At 39.9% G+C, this 14,714-nt stretch overlaps 1 protein-coding gene across 1 annotated transcript; it reads right to left on the bottom strand.

Moving 5' to 3' along the window:
• Positions 1 to 667: 667 nt before the first annotated feature.
• Positions 668 to 13,909, bottom strand: TTC5 (tetratricopeptide repeat domain 5). The gene is made up of 10 exons (XM_044662339.1): positions 13,859 to 13,909; positions 12,424 to 12,556; positions 8,116 to 8,327; positions 7,573 to 7,723; positions 6,941 to 7,032; positions 4,315 to 4,371; positions 3,754 to 3,900; positions 3,343 to 3,557; positions 1,905 to 2,049; positions 668 to 1,282 (listed from the first exon to the last, which is right to left on the bottom strand). Exons 1-10 carry the CDS (start codon positions 13,907 to 13,909, stop codon positions 1,163 to 1,165), a joined length of 1,323 nt encoding a protein of 440 aa, XP_044518274.1. The 3' UTR covers positions 668 to 1,162.
• Positions 13,910 to 14,714: the final 805 nt, after the last annotated feature.

Here is a 14,714-nt window from a genome sequence, read left to right on the forward strand (position 1 = left end):
AAATGGCAGTTTCTCCTATGGCTTTTATTAATTTCCTTCACAGGAGCCAATAGTCTCTTCCCAACCTCATACCCTCTACCCTCATTTAAAGGGTTTCAAGATCTCACTCACTTATTTCTCTATGTGGAATTACCAAATCTGGAAAACTCCTAAGGCCAGCAAAGAAAAAGAAAATGTAGAGGAGGTATGAGAACACTAAAGTAGGGCTGCTTTCCCTCTTGGGACAGGAATAAATATCAACCATCACAAGGCCTAAAGAAAACTAGGCAGTGGGCCCTAAAGAAATCAAAAGCACTTCTGTTTCTTTTGTATCTCTTTGGTGTTAAGTGTTTGTTCTACATTTAATTCTGTGTCTACAGGGGAATTCTGAGTATGAAGGTAACAGGGAAACACAAAGGTTCTCAGAGACTAGGGCCCTGGAAAGGGAGAGGAAACAGAACTAAAACCTGATTAAGATAACTGAAGAAGTCCTGTGTTACTTGGGAAGGTCTGTTTGGAAATATTTGAGTCTGGAGATATTTTTGAACCCAAAATAAGCAGCCAGACAAGCTTTAATACTCCCCACTTGTCTCCCTATTCATACAGTCTAAAGTAACACTGTGTTAACTGGTGTGGCAACAAGAAAAAGGAGAATAAAAGTGAATAAACTACAGGTGCCTTTGTTTGGTTTTGTTTTTCCAAATGAATTTAATTGATCCCCCTGCTTCACAGAAAGGGCAAAATCTTGACTTAAAAATTAAAAAAGCATTGTCAAAAAACAAACTATAAAAAATGTAAGTCCCTTCCACAGCAATAAATACTGAACTAATTTATATATACACACGTGGCTCAGGAAGGATTCAAAAATAGAAACCTTGGGGACCCAGCCCCCATAGCCTAGGTCCAGCACTCACACCTATCCAATGATCTCAGCCCAGAATATAGGGATCAGTGAAAACAACAAATATTACCCCATTTAAGGGGACAGGCACTGAAAAGGGCTGAGACAGGGCAATAGAAGGTCTGGAGGAAGAGAAGTTATGTAATAAGACAAAAAAGGAAAAAACCAACCCAATACATGCCCACCCCTCTGAGTCACTAGGTAAGAGTCATCCGGCCTCTTCATTCCCTGGAACATCTCTCCATGTCCTCACTTCTTCCTCTAGGTAAGACGTTCTGAGAGTCATTCACTCTGTGGTCGATATGCCACAGTAGAAGCAGCCTGGCTGCTGGAGCCTTGTGGCTTCCCATTTACCACCAACAAAAGGGGTGTTTCCACACGAATGCAGGAAAAGGAGTAGTTCTAGAAGAAACAAGAGACAGAGAATATCAGTACCAGTCTTGGGAGGGAAGGAACTAAAATCCAGAATGGACACCATCTCCTCCTCTTCCTCCCACCCAATATTTAAGCATCTCCCATTATGCCAGGCAAGGCTACAATTGGAAATGAGCACAAACAAAGAATAACTAAGAAGTGTCCTAGGCTATTAGCCTTACCAAAGAGAACAAGGACTTAGGACACTGATGAAAAAATGAAAAGGGGTTCTAAGAAAATATTTGCATTTCTCCTATGTTCTCAAAATATGAGAGAGATGCTTGGGATAGGAAGAAAATCATCAATATGACCACTAAAAGGATAAGATTTTTTTAAGGAAGCAAAAAAAAATCAAGATAGTAATTTTTCTAATTAGAGGGAAGCATACTAGCTCACTGTACCTCAAAATTACCCATAGATTCACTAAAAGTTGGCTCATAAATTCACTTAAAGTTGAAAACATCAAGTTGAGGGATTTCTATCAAAGAGCTTACTGTCCCACTGAAGTTCTGGAACAGGACACCTAAGATCCTGTTAAGAGGTGAGTTCCCTTTTTTTTGAGATCTGGTTCAAAGAAGTAGAGAGAGAAGATCTGGCAGCCTTCACTCACCTTTCCTTTATGCTGGATTTGATGGCGCCGTAGGTGGGGTTCAGGGATGGCCACAGAGTCACCAATGAGTACACCCCAACTCTGTACCATATTATACACTGTCACTGCAAAACAAGGGCCCTCAGAATCCACCAGGCCAAATGTGCTGCCAAGAGTGAAAAAGATAGGTGGAAGAGTGTTGGCAGAAGATAAGACTAGAAACAAGAAATTTGAGAAGAAAAACTAGAGAAATATTAAACCAGCTCCATGTGTCTATCCTCTATTTTCCAGGAGGAGTTTCTATCCTCATCATTTTGCTTAAGATTGTAAGCCCCGGGGGCAGCTGGGTAGCTCAGTGGAGTGAGAGTCAGGCCTAGAGACGGGAGGTCCTAGGTTCAAACCCGGCCTCAGCCACTTCCCAGCTGTGTGACCCTGGGCAAGTCACTTGACCCCCATTGCCTACCCTTACCACTCTTCCACCACCTATGAGACAATACACCAAAGTACAAGGGTTTAAAAAAAAAAGTGAAAAAAAAAAAAAAAAAAGATTGTAAGCCCCAAGAAGGCAGGGCAAGGAGGCATAAATTACCATTATGTATGTTTCCCAAAGTACTTTAGACCATCCCATGTATCCAGGAAACATCCAACAAATATTAATATGATGAAATATCAACCAAATTGTTAGAGCTAAAACCATATTTCTCTGTCATTTTAATTATAATTACATCTTCTTTCAAACTAACTCCTTACAGTTCTCCAAATAAAATAATCAACAAAGCACCTCGCTAGCCTGCCTTCCATTATATATCCCCTATACTTTTTGGGGGGAGGGTGAAAGAAGAGATAACTTGTTATCAACAGTGTAAGGAACCCACATTATGGAAAAAAAAATTTCTTTTATCAATGCAGATATGCAACTCATCTGAAATCTGTAGTCTTAGAAAGTTGCAGGGTCACCCAACTAAAATGTCAGGATTTGAATCCAGTTCTTCCTTGATTGTAAGGCTAGTCTTCTATCCATAAGGTTTCCCATATTTACTTCTCATAATTATCTTGTTTTATTTAATTGGCATTTTTCTCAACAACTTTCCTTTATTTTTAATCCAACACATCTGGGATAACCTCCCCAACCAATCTATTTTCTTCCCTTCTCTTAAACCTTACTTTAAAACTACCTGCTAAACTTTTCCTTATTTAAACCTAGAATGACAAGACCATCTACCAAATGGGACAAAGCCTATCACAGAGGACATCATAGATTAATAGGGCTCTCCCCTGAGGCAAAGAGCATGATAGAAATTACCCATGCAATGACTACTCTTGGAACATCCAGAGAAGGGAATTAAGATGACTTTCAACTCTACTCAAAAACCACTAAGACTAGGGAGGGTATTCAAGTAGGACTCATCAGTTGCCAAAGAAAATCCTGGCAGGACATTAGATTAGCACAGACACTCACAAGGGTACTTTCTCTTCTGTGGTAAGGCTGAACAAAACCTTGCCCAACACCACAGTACCACTGTTCATGCCAGGTTGCAATGTAGTCAATGGCTTTAGCTCCAGTGCCACCTTCTGCCCAGAAGCTGCCAGATAGCGCCCATCCCCACAAGGACCCAACTGGGCTGGCCGAAGATTTCCCAGCATGCTCTGCAATTTCTTGGCCTTCACCTTACCCTGCAGATGAGAAAAAGAGAAAAAGATATCAAAAAGCTAGCTCCTCCCCCAAGCTACATTTTCCCCACCACAGTTTCACCTCTACCTGGATTCCCACCCACATTGCCTGACTGCAATCCCATTAACCACTGCCAATTCTAATCCCACTAACCCTACCATGAAAAAGATTAGAGTCAGTCTGTCCAGATACTGATACCTTGCTATCAAGGAGGCTGGTCAATCTATCTAGAAATTCCAGGAGCTGTTGCTCTCGTTGCTGGGGCTCTGGCCAGGCTGGGTCCAGTGCTGCAGCCCTAGAGAAGCCTTCCAGGGCCTCTTCATAATTTTCCTCATATTTATACAGCTGTATATAAAGAAATGATCAAGATTCCTCCCCATCCCATGACATTTACACCCATTGATAATATTAACTTTTGCACAGCACAGTAAATTTTGCAAAGTTCTTTACATATATATATTTTGGTATCTCATTTGTAGGCTATTCATTTAATATCTAAGTGAACAAAAATCCTTTCAAATTTCTTCCCCTTTTCCAATTGAATCTCTTCCCCTCAGTAGTTTTCCCGCTTCTTTATTCCCTATTCACTTCCTCTACTAACTCTTATCTGTTATCGGATCAGATTGGGCTGGGTCCTCCCAAAAACTTTGCATTTCCTCTAAATTAACTGTACCAAGCTTAGCTACAATTCTACTCAGCTAGCTCAACAAACTAAGGCTTCACTACATAATCATTTATATGGGCTTTAAATTATCTTACCGTTGCCCTGTTCAGGTGGAGATCTGGATTGCTGGAGGCAATCCTGTCCACTTTTTCCTGCAGTAAGATATAAAAAAAAGCCATCCATCACTGAGTTCTGCTTCAGCCACAAAATGATAACTCTAAACATGGCTAGGAGCCTCACAGGATCTAAAGATTTCCCTCCATGACAAAGAGTTACATATCTACTTTATGTTGTGCCACTGTTTCTGCTATAGATACAGTGGCAATCTGCTATATCAAAAAGAGACGATGAACACCCATATAATGAAGCTTCATATTGAATCAGATAAATGAGAGAATTTCATGTGTACTTTTTGAATATTAATATAATTAACTGATAGAATATTATAAGAATAAAATGAGTAAGCGTGAAAGCATTTTTAATAAATAAACAGGAAAGTATTTATCAAAGCTGTATTCCATGAATTGTGTTAAGCCCTAGAGATATAAATGCAAACAGAGACAGTACTTACTCTCAAAGAGTTTACATTTTAATAGAAGGAAACAACATATGGAGGGAAGAGGTGGCCAAGGAGGGATATTTGGGTCTAGGAAGTCAGAAATATGGTAAATGAAACAATAAAACAGTCCAGGGACATGCCCTTTCCAGAGACAAAAGGTAGTACTGATCTTACTGTGGTTCTCAGAGCAAGAGACAAAAAGGGGGAAAGTATACAATTCAGTTTTAACTTTAGAAGGAAAAATGTAATAGAAAGAGATAAACAATGCTGAGTATAGTTCAGGTACAAGAGAAATATCAATAATTAATCAGCATCCCATGAATTTAGGAGTATTTATGGTTAAGATGGAAAAAATATACCTCATCCCATCCCATTTCCTCTGTCTGAAGTAACAATGGACACATCCAGAAAGATGTTTCTCTTTCCCAACTTTGTTAAAAGTTAGATTAAAAATCATACTAAATCTCCAAACCCGATACCTGAAACTAGTTGTAACAGATAAAGGGAAATGCAAAGATGTACACTCCCAATAGTAGAACACACAGGTCAAGCACACAGTAAGGAAATTTTATATACATATATAGAGAAAGAGATGTGTATATATGTGTATTAAATACATGTATTACAGGTATATGTATACACATGTGCACATACATGTATGGCTCTTTTTTTAATGTGTTTTAAAATCTAGGTTCTGAAGTGGGGAAAGAGAAAAGGATCCTTTATGAATTAAAAGCAAGGCTCTGACAGGGTACAGGTTATAAAACCTGCTAGATACCTACACTAAAGCCCTTAAAAAAAGAAATCTACTCTTTGAATAGTAAAGCATTCAATGAGGACAAAGATATTGGAAAAAAAGAATTGCAGAGTTAACAAGTGGAAACAAAGCTGTAATCTTTTAGTAACAGGAACAAAACCATGTAATGAAAAAAATAGAATGCTGAAAGTACATCTATGCAAAAAAAAAAAGATGCAGAAAAAGGAAAGTAATAAAGCAGTTCTGAGAGTTAAATAGGGAGTGATAGCAAAACAATGCTTCCTAAGAAGTTGTAAGCAAATAGAGCATGGAAGAAAGCTATCTATCTGCAAGGGATTTTAGGGGGAAAGTGATTCTTAAAGCAGGAACTATGTCCTACCAGGCTTTTGACACACAGAAAGAGTTCAAGGTCTTCTATTTAAACCTCAAAGAATTCCAGAACTAGATTACTAAATTACTAATACAAAGAACATTAGTTTAAATGTAATCAGGGGGTAGCTGGGTAGCTCAGTGGATTAAGAGCCAGGCCTAGAGACAGGAGGTCCTAGGTTCAAATCTGGCCTCAGACACTTCCCAGCTGTGTGACCCTGGGCAAATCACTTGACCCCCATTGCCTACCCTTACCACTCTTCTGCCTTGGAGCCAATACACAGTATTGACTACTAGACGGAAGATAAGGGCTTAAAAATTAAATAAATAAATATAATCAGAAAAACATTTAAACATTCTAATCTTTAATGTTTTTTAAATATGTATTCAAATGTTAGTAACTGATTATTAAGAAAAACTGTCATTAACTATTACTATAAGCCAAGTAATTACTATAAGGTAATAGAGCTAAATTTCTATAGAAAGAGAAAAACTGAAGTCCCAGTGCATGTTACATTCTTTTATTCAGTTAATGAGCCTACGGGAAGTCTGACCAATTGACTCATGCCAGAGTTGGCATTCAGCTGGAAATAACTGTTCCCTGTATCACAAGCATGTGCAAAGAAATAAATAAAATGGAATCTGATTACAGATCAGAGCACAACATCCTTCACTTTATTTCCTTCATGAATTTTTTATTGTATATGTGATAAGTGTCTTGAATCATCACATGGAGACTATGGAAATACATATTGCATGAAAGCACTGGTATAACCTATGTCAGACTATTTACTTCCTTGGGGACTGTGGGAAGAAGGGGACTAGATCCTAAAATGTCAGAAAATAATTGTCAAATTTTATTTCTACATGTAACTGAGAAAATAAATAAATTCAAAAAATTTAATAAAGAAATAAATTTATTTCTTAAAATGAGAGTAAATGTCTCTCATGCTATTTATTAAAAGGTTACAATCATGTCTATTAGGAATCTTTTGCCACCCACCCCCATCTGTCCCAGGTGACCATTAATACTCACTGCTTGGGCATAAGCACTGAGAGCTTGCTGAGAAATCTTAGGGTTCTGGCCTGCGTTGAAGAAGAGGGAGAGGTATGCATTCCCTAAGATATCTGAATAAGAAATGCAAAAGCAGGTAAGTAAGAAGCACAACCCCAAGTTATTATCCATAATCAGCACTGGATCATTCCATTTCATTCCTTAATCCCATTTCTAGGATGACAATAACTCATTTTAGAAAGCAGAACATAGGAGTTCTTATCCTGGGGTCCATAAACTTGGATTTGAAAAATATTTTGATAACTCTATTTTCCATGGCAATCCTTTGCATCTTATTTTATACATTTAAAAACATTATCCTACAAAGAGGTCCACAGGTTTCCCCAGAGCACCAGATCCAAAAATGTTTAAAAACCACTAGACTAGATTCAAAAAAAACAAAACAAAAACAAAAAAAAAAAAAAACCTAAGTCTACTTAACTCCAAACTCAAGGAATAGAATGTGGAAATAGTTTTGACCCAATCCCCATGTGTACTGAAATAGTACAGTTCCCTCCTCACAATAATTCAATAGGGGGTCCTCCAGGTTTATCAAAAGTAAAATCTAACAATCCCCAAAAAGCAAATACGAAATCCTCTAGGGAAGCACTCACACCATGAACGCCCATCATGCACATCCATCTGCACAGCTAATTTGGCCTGCCGGACACTGTCCATGACGTGACGGGAATGTTCTTCACCAGTCTCAGCCCGAAGCTGGCGAAGCACCATTGACAAATTTTGCAAGGAGACTTTGTTCTTGTACTACAAATGAAAGAGATCTATAGTCAATCCCCAGGAACCCTCCTGACCCCATCTCCTCCTAATAGATCATATTCTCTGAGCCCATCTTCTCATCATTCTCATTTCTAAGCTTAGTCTCAATTTTATCACTTTTTGTTCCCATTCCCTGATACCAGTTCTATAGCTAACTGTTTTCATTCCTGGCTGTCCCTCACCCAAATCCATTACCTTTTCCCTTTCTTAGTCCTTTGTCCCTCATTCCCTCTTCCAGGTTTGTTCCTCAATTCCTGTTTCTAGTCTTCTAATTCTGGTTTAGAATCAACCTGGCTTTCATGTACTGAGAGAATTCCCAGACAGAAGAGGAATTTCATCCTTTCCATATGCGATTCCTGTAAATATAGCAGGAAGCTCACATGGGAGAGGGCTCCAGAGAAGCAGGTGTGTGCAGCTGCAACATCCCCTTTCTTCCAGTACACCTCACCCAGCTGGTTCCAGGCTTCCACCAGCTCAGGCTCCAACTTCACAGCCTTCGACAAAAGCTCCTCAGCCTGAGGACTATAGTCTGGAGTCACATTCAGAGCCTTCCCTGTCAGCATAAGAACCCAGGCCTTTTCCTGGGAATAGCCTATGAAGGAGGAAAAAGTACAAGAAATTGAAATATGAAACGATCCTAAAAGGGATCTTTTCCCCAGCATATAGTTCTATACCAGTAGGAAGACTTGGGGAAAATTATAATCAACAAAAATACTAAATTTCTACTATACTGTACAGCACAGTATCACAAATCATTACATGCTAAAATATAGTCCTTGCCCACAAGAAGCTTACAGATTACCTTGGAAGTGTGCATAAAACTAGGTCATGCACATAAAAAAGCCAACTATCAGTATAAAGTATCATATGCGAAGTATCAAATGACTGTTACAAAGAACTAAGGGATATGGGTTGATGTGGACATGATTTGGGAAGTAAACTCTAACCAACCACCCTAATACAACTATCAATAATATGGAAATAGGTCTTGATCGATGACACATGAAGAAACCAGTGGAAATGCACATCAGCTATGGGGGAGAGGGAGAAGTAAGAATATGAATCATGGAATCATGGAAAAAATTTTTTTCTAAAAAATAAAATTAAAAAAATAAAAAATAAAAAAACAAAGAACTAAGAGTAGGTAATAGGAGTTTGCTGGAAAGAGGTAGAGCCAATGAAGAAAGACATCAAGAATCCAAGCTATCGGGGGCAGCTGGGTAGCTCAGTGGATTGAGAATCAGGCCTAGAGACGGGAGGTCCTAGGTTCAAATCCGGCCTCAGACACTTCCCAGCTGTGTGACCCTGGGCAAGTCACTTGACCCCCATTGCCCACTCGTACCACTCTTCCACCTAGGAGTCAATACACAGAAGTTAAGGGTTTAAAAATGTAAAAAAAAAAAAAAAAAAAAGAATCCAAGCTATCACTATTGACTGGAGCTGTGAAGTAGTCCAATCATTCTGGAGAACAATTTGGAACTATGCCTCAAGTGCTAAAAATAAAAACAAAATGGCATACCCTCTGACCTAGCCATAGAGCTACCAAGAGATAAAATAAAAAAGGACCCATATGTACAGTAAAGAATGGGAAATGAGGAGGTGCTCATCACTGGGGAATGGTTGAACAGGTTATGGTATATGAATGTGATAGAGTACTATTGCATTATAAGAAATTATAAAAGGGATTAATTCAGAAAAATCTAAGAAGATATATGAACCTATGCAAAATAAAGTGAGCAGAATCAGGAGAACAACATACATAGTAACAGCAATATTGTAAAGTTAAGCTACCTTGAAAAATCTGATAACTCTAAACAATATGATAATCCACCAGAATTCCAAAGGACTCAAGACAAGAAATGTTATTATTTTCCAAAGAGAGAACTGATGGACTCAGAGAGAAATCGATGTATATTTTTAATTCCTTTTTTATTTTCCTTGCTTTTTTTTAAACATGACTAATGTAGAAATGTTTTGTATAACTTAATAAGTATAATGGATATCACATTTCTTGCCTTCTCAGTGGGTGGCAGACAGGCTTAGGGAGGAAAAGAAAAAGAAAAAGAAAAAGAAAGAGAAAGAGAAAGAGAAGGAAAGGAAAGGAAAGGAAAGGAAAGGAAAGGAAAGGAAAGGAAAGGAAAGGAAAGGAAAGGAAAGGAAAGGAAAGGAAAGGAAAGGAAAGGAAAGGAAAGGAAAGGAAAGGAAAGGAAAGGAAAGGAAAGGAAAGGAAAGATTCAAGTGACCAATGACCACATGAAAAAAATATTCCAAATCATTAATTATTAGAAAAAATGAAAATTGAAGCAACTCTGAAGTTCTATCTCAAGCCCATGAGAATGTCAAAGATGACAAAGAAGAAAATAAATTCAGGAGAGGATACAGGAAAACATACAAACAATTACATTATTGGTGGAACTGTGGATTAGTCTAACCATTTTGGAAATCAATTTGAAACCATATCCTAAAAGTAACTAAACTGTGTATACTCTTTGACCCAGCTGTTAGGTGTATAACCCCAAATCAATCAAAGTGGAAAAGGACCTATGTGTAAAAAAAAATTTATGGCAACTTTTTTTGTAACAGTAAGTCTGGAAACCAGAGGTGTACTCTCATATATTGAGGAATAGGTAAATAAAATATGTATATGAATAAATGGAATAGAATAGCATTGAACATAAGAGATGACAAAATGCACAGTTTAATAGAAAACTGGCAAGGTCATTACAAACTAATGCAGGGTGAAGTGAGCAAGACAAAGAGAACAATTTATATAATAACAATGGTGTTACAAAGGGGAAAAAAATTAAAAGATTTTAGAATTCTGATCAATGCAATGATAAACCATGAGTCCATAGGCCTGAAAATTAAATACCCATCTCTTGCCAGAAAAGGGATGAACCAAAATTGCAAAATGAGATATACACGTTTGGACATGACCAATGTGGGAATGTTTTGGTGAACTATACATATTTATTATGTGGGTTTATTTTTCTTCTTGTTTTATTTTTAATTTATTATTAAAATATGGGGGAAGGAAAGGAGAAATAGTGGGGAAAGCTACATGTTTTTAAAATAAGGAAAGATTTCAAGGAGCTCTTATAGGAAGAGTAATGCCTAAAAAATGGAAAAGAAGAAGAGTAATCTAGGCAAAGGAAATGGTACAAACAGGAATAAAGAAACAGGCATAGGTAGTAGATAACGATTAGAGTAATTTGCCTGAAACAGAGGAATATAGCAGGGGAAAGGGTTCTCTAGTTCCCAGACTATGCCCTCTCTCATTCTCCTTCCACATTGCTAACAAATTGATACTCTTAAAGCAAGTCTGATCATGTCACTCCCTTTTTCAAGAAGCTCTTTGGCTCCCTCTTACTTCTAATATAATCTTTTTAACATTTAAAGTGCTTCAAAAGATGGCTTCGACTTGCCTTTCTAGGATTACTGCACCTTACTTTCTTTTTCACACTATATTCTTGCTAAAAGGCCTACCTGCTATTTCCATATTATATTCTCCCTCCTCTGTGCCTTTGCAAAGTCTGTCTCAATATCTGAAATATTATTTACTCCCTCCTCATTCTTCATCTCCTTCAGAGAACACTTAGCTTCCTTCAGCCAGTCATTAAGCCTTTATTAAGCATCTACTATATGCCAGGCACTGTGCTAAGCACTAGGTATACAAAAAAAGGCAAAACACAGTACCTGCTCTCAAGAACATCAGTTTAATGGGGGAAGAAAACATGCAAACAGCAGAGAAACAGAATAAAGTGGAAAGAATCAACAGGGTGGCGGCACTACTGGCATTAAGGGGAACTGGGAGAAGCTTCTTGTAGAAGGTGAAATTTTAGCTGTGACTTAAAAAGGAAAAAGTGAGGCCAAAAGAACAGGGAAAGAATTGCACAAATGAAGGACAGCCAGTGAAAATTCCCAGAAATGGGATGTCTTGTTTGAGGAACAGCAAGGAAATCAATGTCCCTGGATCTAAGAGTACATTAGGGGAATAAGGAATAAGACAACTAGAAAAGTAGGAGGAAGCCAGGCTAAAAAGGGTTTTTGAAGGTCAAATAGGAGATATTTTTATATGACTCTGGAGGAATGGGGAGCCACTGGAGTTTATTGAGGAGAGTAACATTGGCAACCCTTTACTTTAGAAAGACCAATTGGCAGCTGAATGGAGGATGGACTAAAGTGGGGAGACATACCAGCAGACTACTGCAAGCAGCCAAAGACAAAAAGGGCCTGGACCAGGGTAGTAGCCATGTCAAGAAAGAAGGTAGCCTATGTGAGAGATGTTATAAAGGCAAAGACTTGGCAACCAATTGGATATGGGAGATGAGAGTAAAGAACTCTCGATTTTGAGCCTGGGTGATCAGGCAGATGGTAGAATCTTCAACAGTAATAGGGACATTAGAAGAGGAGAGAACTCTTCCTTCTTCCAATTTGAAATGTCTAATAGGCAGTTGGAGATCTGAGACCAGAAGTCAGAAGAAAGGTTAGGGTTGGATAAGCAGGTCTGGGAATTATCATTATACAGATGATAACTATGTTCGGGTTGGAAAGAGGAAGGCAAGGAGACTACTCAATACTTTAGCAAGAGGTATCCCTTTAGAGAATATACACAGGGAAGAAGAGGCCATCTTACTTCCCAGGCAAAGGAATACTGGTTTTTTTCTCTCGGACTTTGAGGGCCATACCTACTGCTTCTTCCATCTTGTGTAGGGTCTTCTCCATTTCTTCACGCACATCCTGATGCTTCTGACTGGCATACTCAACTGGATGAGTCTCAAAGTAGTGGTCCCGAAATGAGTAGAGCTGATCTACCAGCTCCTAAAAAAAAGTACAGGAATGATGCCATCATTTGAAAGGAACTTTAATGAAGCAGGGTAATCTGAGATTGGTTAGTAACAGAAAGCAATCTTTAACTCAAAAACCATGACACGCTGATCCTGTTAAGGGTTAAGTCAACAGGACTAGAATACCAGTCACAGATGATGGCATAAAGTAGCCAGAGCTCGAGCCTATATTTTAGGGGACTGCAGCCTCCACAAGAATATGTCACTGTCAGAATAACATTTTTCTCTCCATTATCAATAATCTGTTGATATGTTATCTTGAGGATCTGGAACTCAATCAAAAACTTGTCTGTTCGGCTACTCTTGGCTGGGCTCTGAAACTGAGACACAGAGAAACGTAATTCCTTTATCTCTTATCTGACAAATATACCAGGTCTTTTCTGGGTTTGGTTAAGTTTTTTTTTTTTTTTTTTTTTTTTTTTTTAGAGACTAGGTAGCCAGAAGTCCTTTCCATCCCAAGAATTCTATGAAAACAAAAACAACCTTTTCCCAGCTTTCTGACCTGTGATAGATAATATTAGCCCCACTCCTCTCTTCTATCTGCCTTCCCTTATTTCTGCACTTTGCATAGGCCCCCTTACCTGTCTCCCCTCTAGAAGGTTACTTTAGAATACTTTAGAACCCCGACATAAGGACAAAACGACTTTCCCAAGAAAATAATGGCTTGAGAAGTACAAGACTGTCTCTACCGTTTCCAGCTTCATGGCTGAAAGGAGTGGGCGTGCAGAGAATGGGGAGAGGCAAAACAACCTGACTACATGTGCATGGTAGGTGAACCTGCCTGAATGGGGAGGTGGGAGGAGCTGTACTCTGCGGGGGGGAGGGGGGGAAAGGGATTAGGGGGGGAAGAAATCCAAGGAGTTGGAGAGAAAAGAAACCAGACTCCTATCTGAAAAGTGTAAGAGAAAGACTGCTAATAAAGCTCCCACCATGACCCTTCCACCAGAGTGAGAAACGTAAATGCCCTGGGCAAACACAGCAGGGGGCACCCCAGCGCCTGCGGAGCATCCAGGCTGCAGGACCTGCACGGCCCCCGGGGCTACTAATACGTAAACGTTGGCCTCCTGGGACCCCTGCCCCAGGCCAGGAAGCTACGCTGCCCACCCCACCCCCACCCCCGGGCCAGGACGCTTCCGCACCCCCAGTAACGGCCCCCCACTCGGAAAAGAGTTTGTAGAGTAACTGCACCCCGCATCCACCGGGCAGCATAGCTGGGCGCTGTACTCACAATCAATAAACCAATCTAGCGTAAGCGCTTTCGCCCCCAGCCCCCTACCTGCAGGAGCTGCACGGACTGCTTGGCTTCCTCCTCCTCATCAGCCATCATTCGTCCGCTTACAGCCCTCGCCTCCCCCAGCGCTACAACCACAGAGAAACAGGAACTCGCGCGGAGCCACAGTGACATCTAGAGGAGGGGAGGCTCCCCTGCGCACGGGGCGGAGCGTCCGATGTACGCCCACGGGCCTTCAGTCTGTCTGTCCGTAGTCCACTCCTTGGTCAGGCAACTATCTGCAAATGAAATCCCTGGGGGAGGCAGGTCGGCGAAGGAAGCCATTTTCACGTGTATATTTTGGTATATGTTTGTATGCGAGTGCTTCTACGTAAAATATGCATGCGAGTGTAAATACATATATGCCCATATATGCATACAGTCAGAGACAGAGACAGAGAGAGGACCACAATCCTAGAGCCACTGAGTTCTCAGGTCTCATTTTAACGGCAGGCCTGACCATTCCCATGACCATTCCCTTTCGTGTACAGCAGGCAGGGTCAGGTGAGGCAGCATATCCGGGAGCCAGGAAGACCTCCCGTTCCAGCCTTGTCTGAGACACATTCACTCTAAGGGAGCTGTGTGAGCCTGGGGCAAGTCGCTGACCACTTTGGGACTCCAGGGCACTGAAGCTATAGGCTGCAGGTGAGAAGAGTCATTCTCTACAGGAGAGAGAATTTCCACATTTAAGAGCTCTCCTCACTTAAGAAACCAAAAGCTGTTACACACCTTCTTGGCAACCATTTTTACTTCTTAGAACCTCATCAAATCCTGTAGATTTTCTTATAAAGGTCCTCGGATATACAAAATGACATGTTCCTTTGCACCATCTCCCCTCAATTTCCAATAAAACATCCCAGAT

This window comes from Gracilinanus agilis, chromosome 2 (assembly GCF_016433145.1).
Source record: "Gracilinanus agilis isolate LMUSP501 chromosome 2, AgileGrace, whole genome shotgun sequence".
In the NCBI taxonomy this organism is placed as follows: domain Eukaryota; kingdom Metazoa; phylum Chordata; class Mammalia; order Didelphimorphia; family Didelphidae; genus Gracilinanus; species Gracilinanus agilis.

What these genes read in the sequence shown, in the direction of transcription:
- TTC5 (XM_044662339.1), bottom strand. Translation starts at nt 13,909, where the DNA reads ATGATGGCTGATGAGGAGGAGGAAGCCAAGCAGTCCGTGCAGCTCCTG. An exon ending in AGTCCGTGCAGCTCCTGCAG is followed by an intron (nt 12,557 to 13,858) that starts GTAGGGGGCTGG and finishes ACTTTTTTTTAG; the next exon opens with GAGCTGGTAGATCAGCTCTA. An exon ending in TCAGTGCTTATGCCCAAGCA is followed by an intron (nt 4,372 to 6,940) that starts GTGAGTATTAAT and finishes ATCTTACTGCAG; the next exon opens with GAAAAAGTGGACAGGATTGC.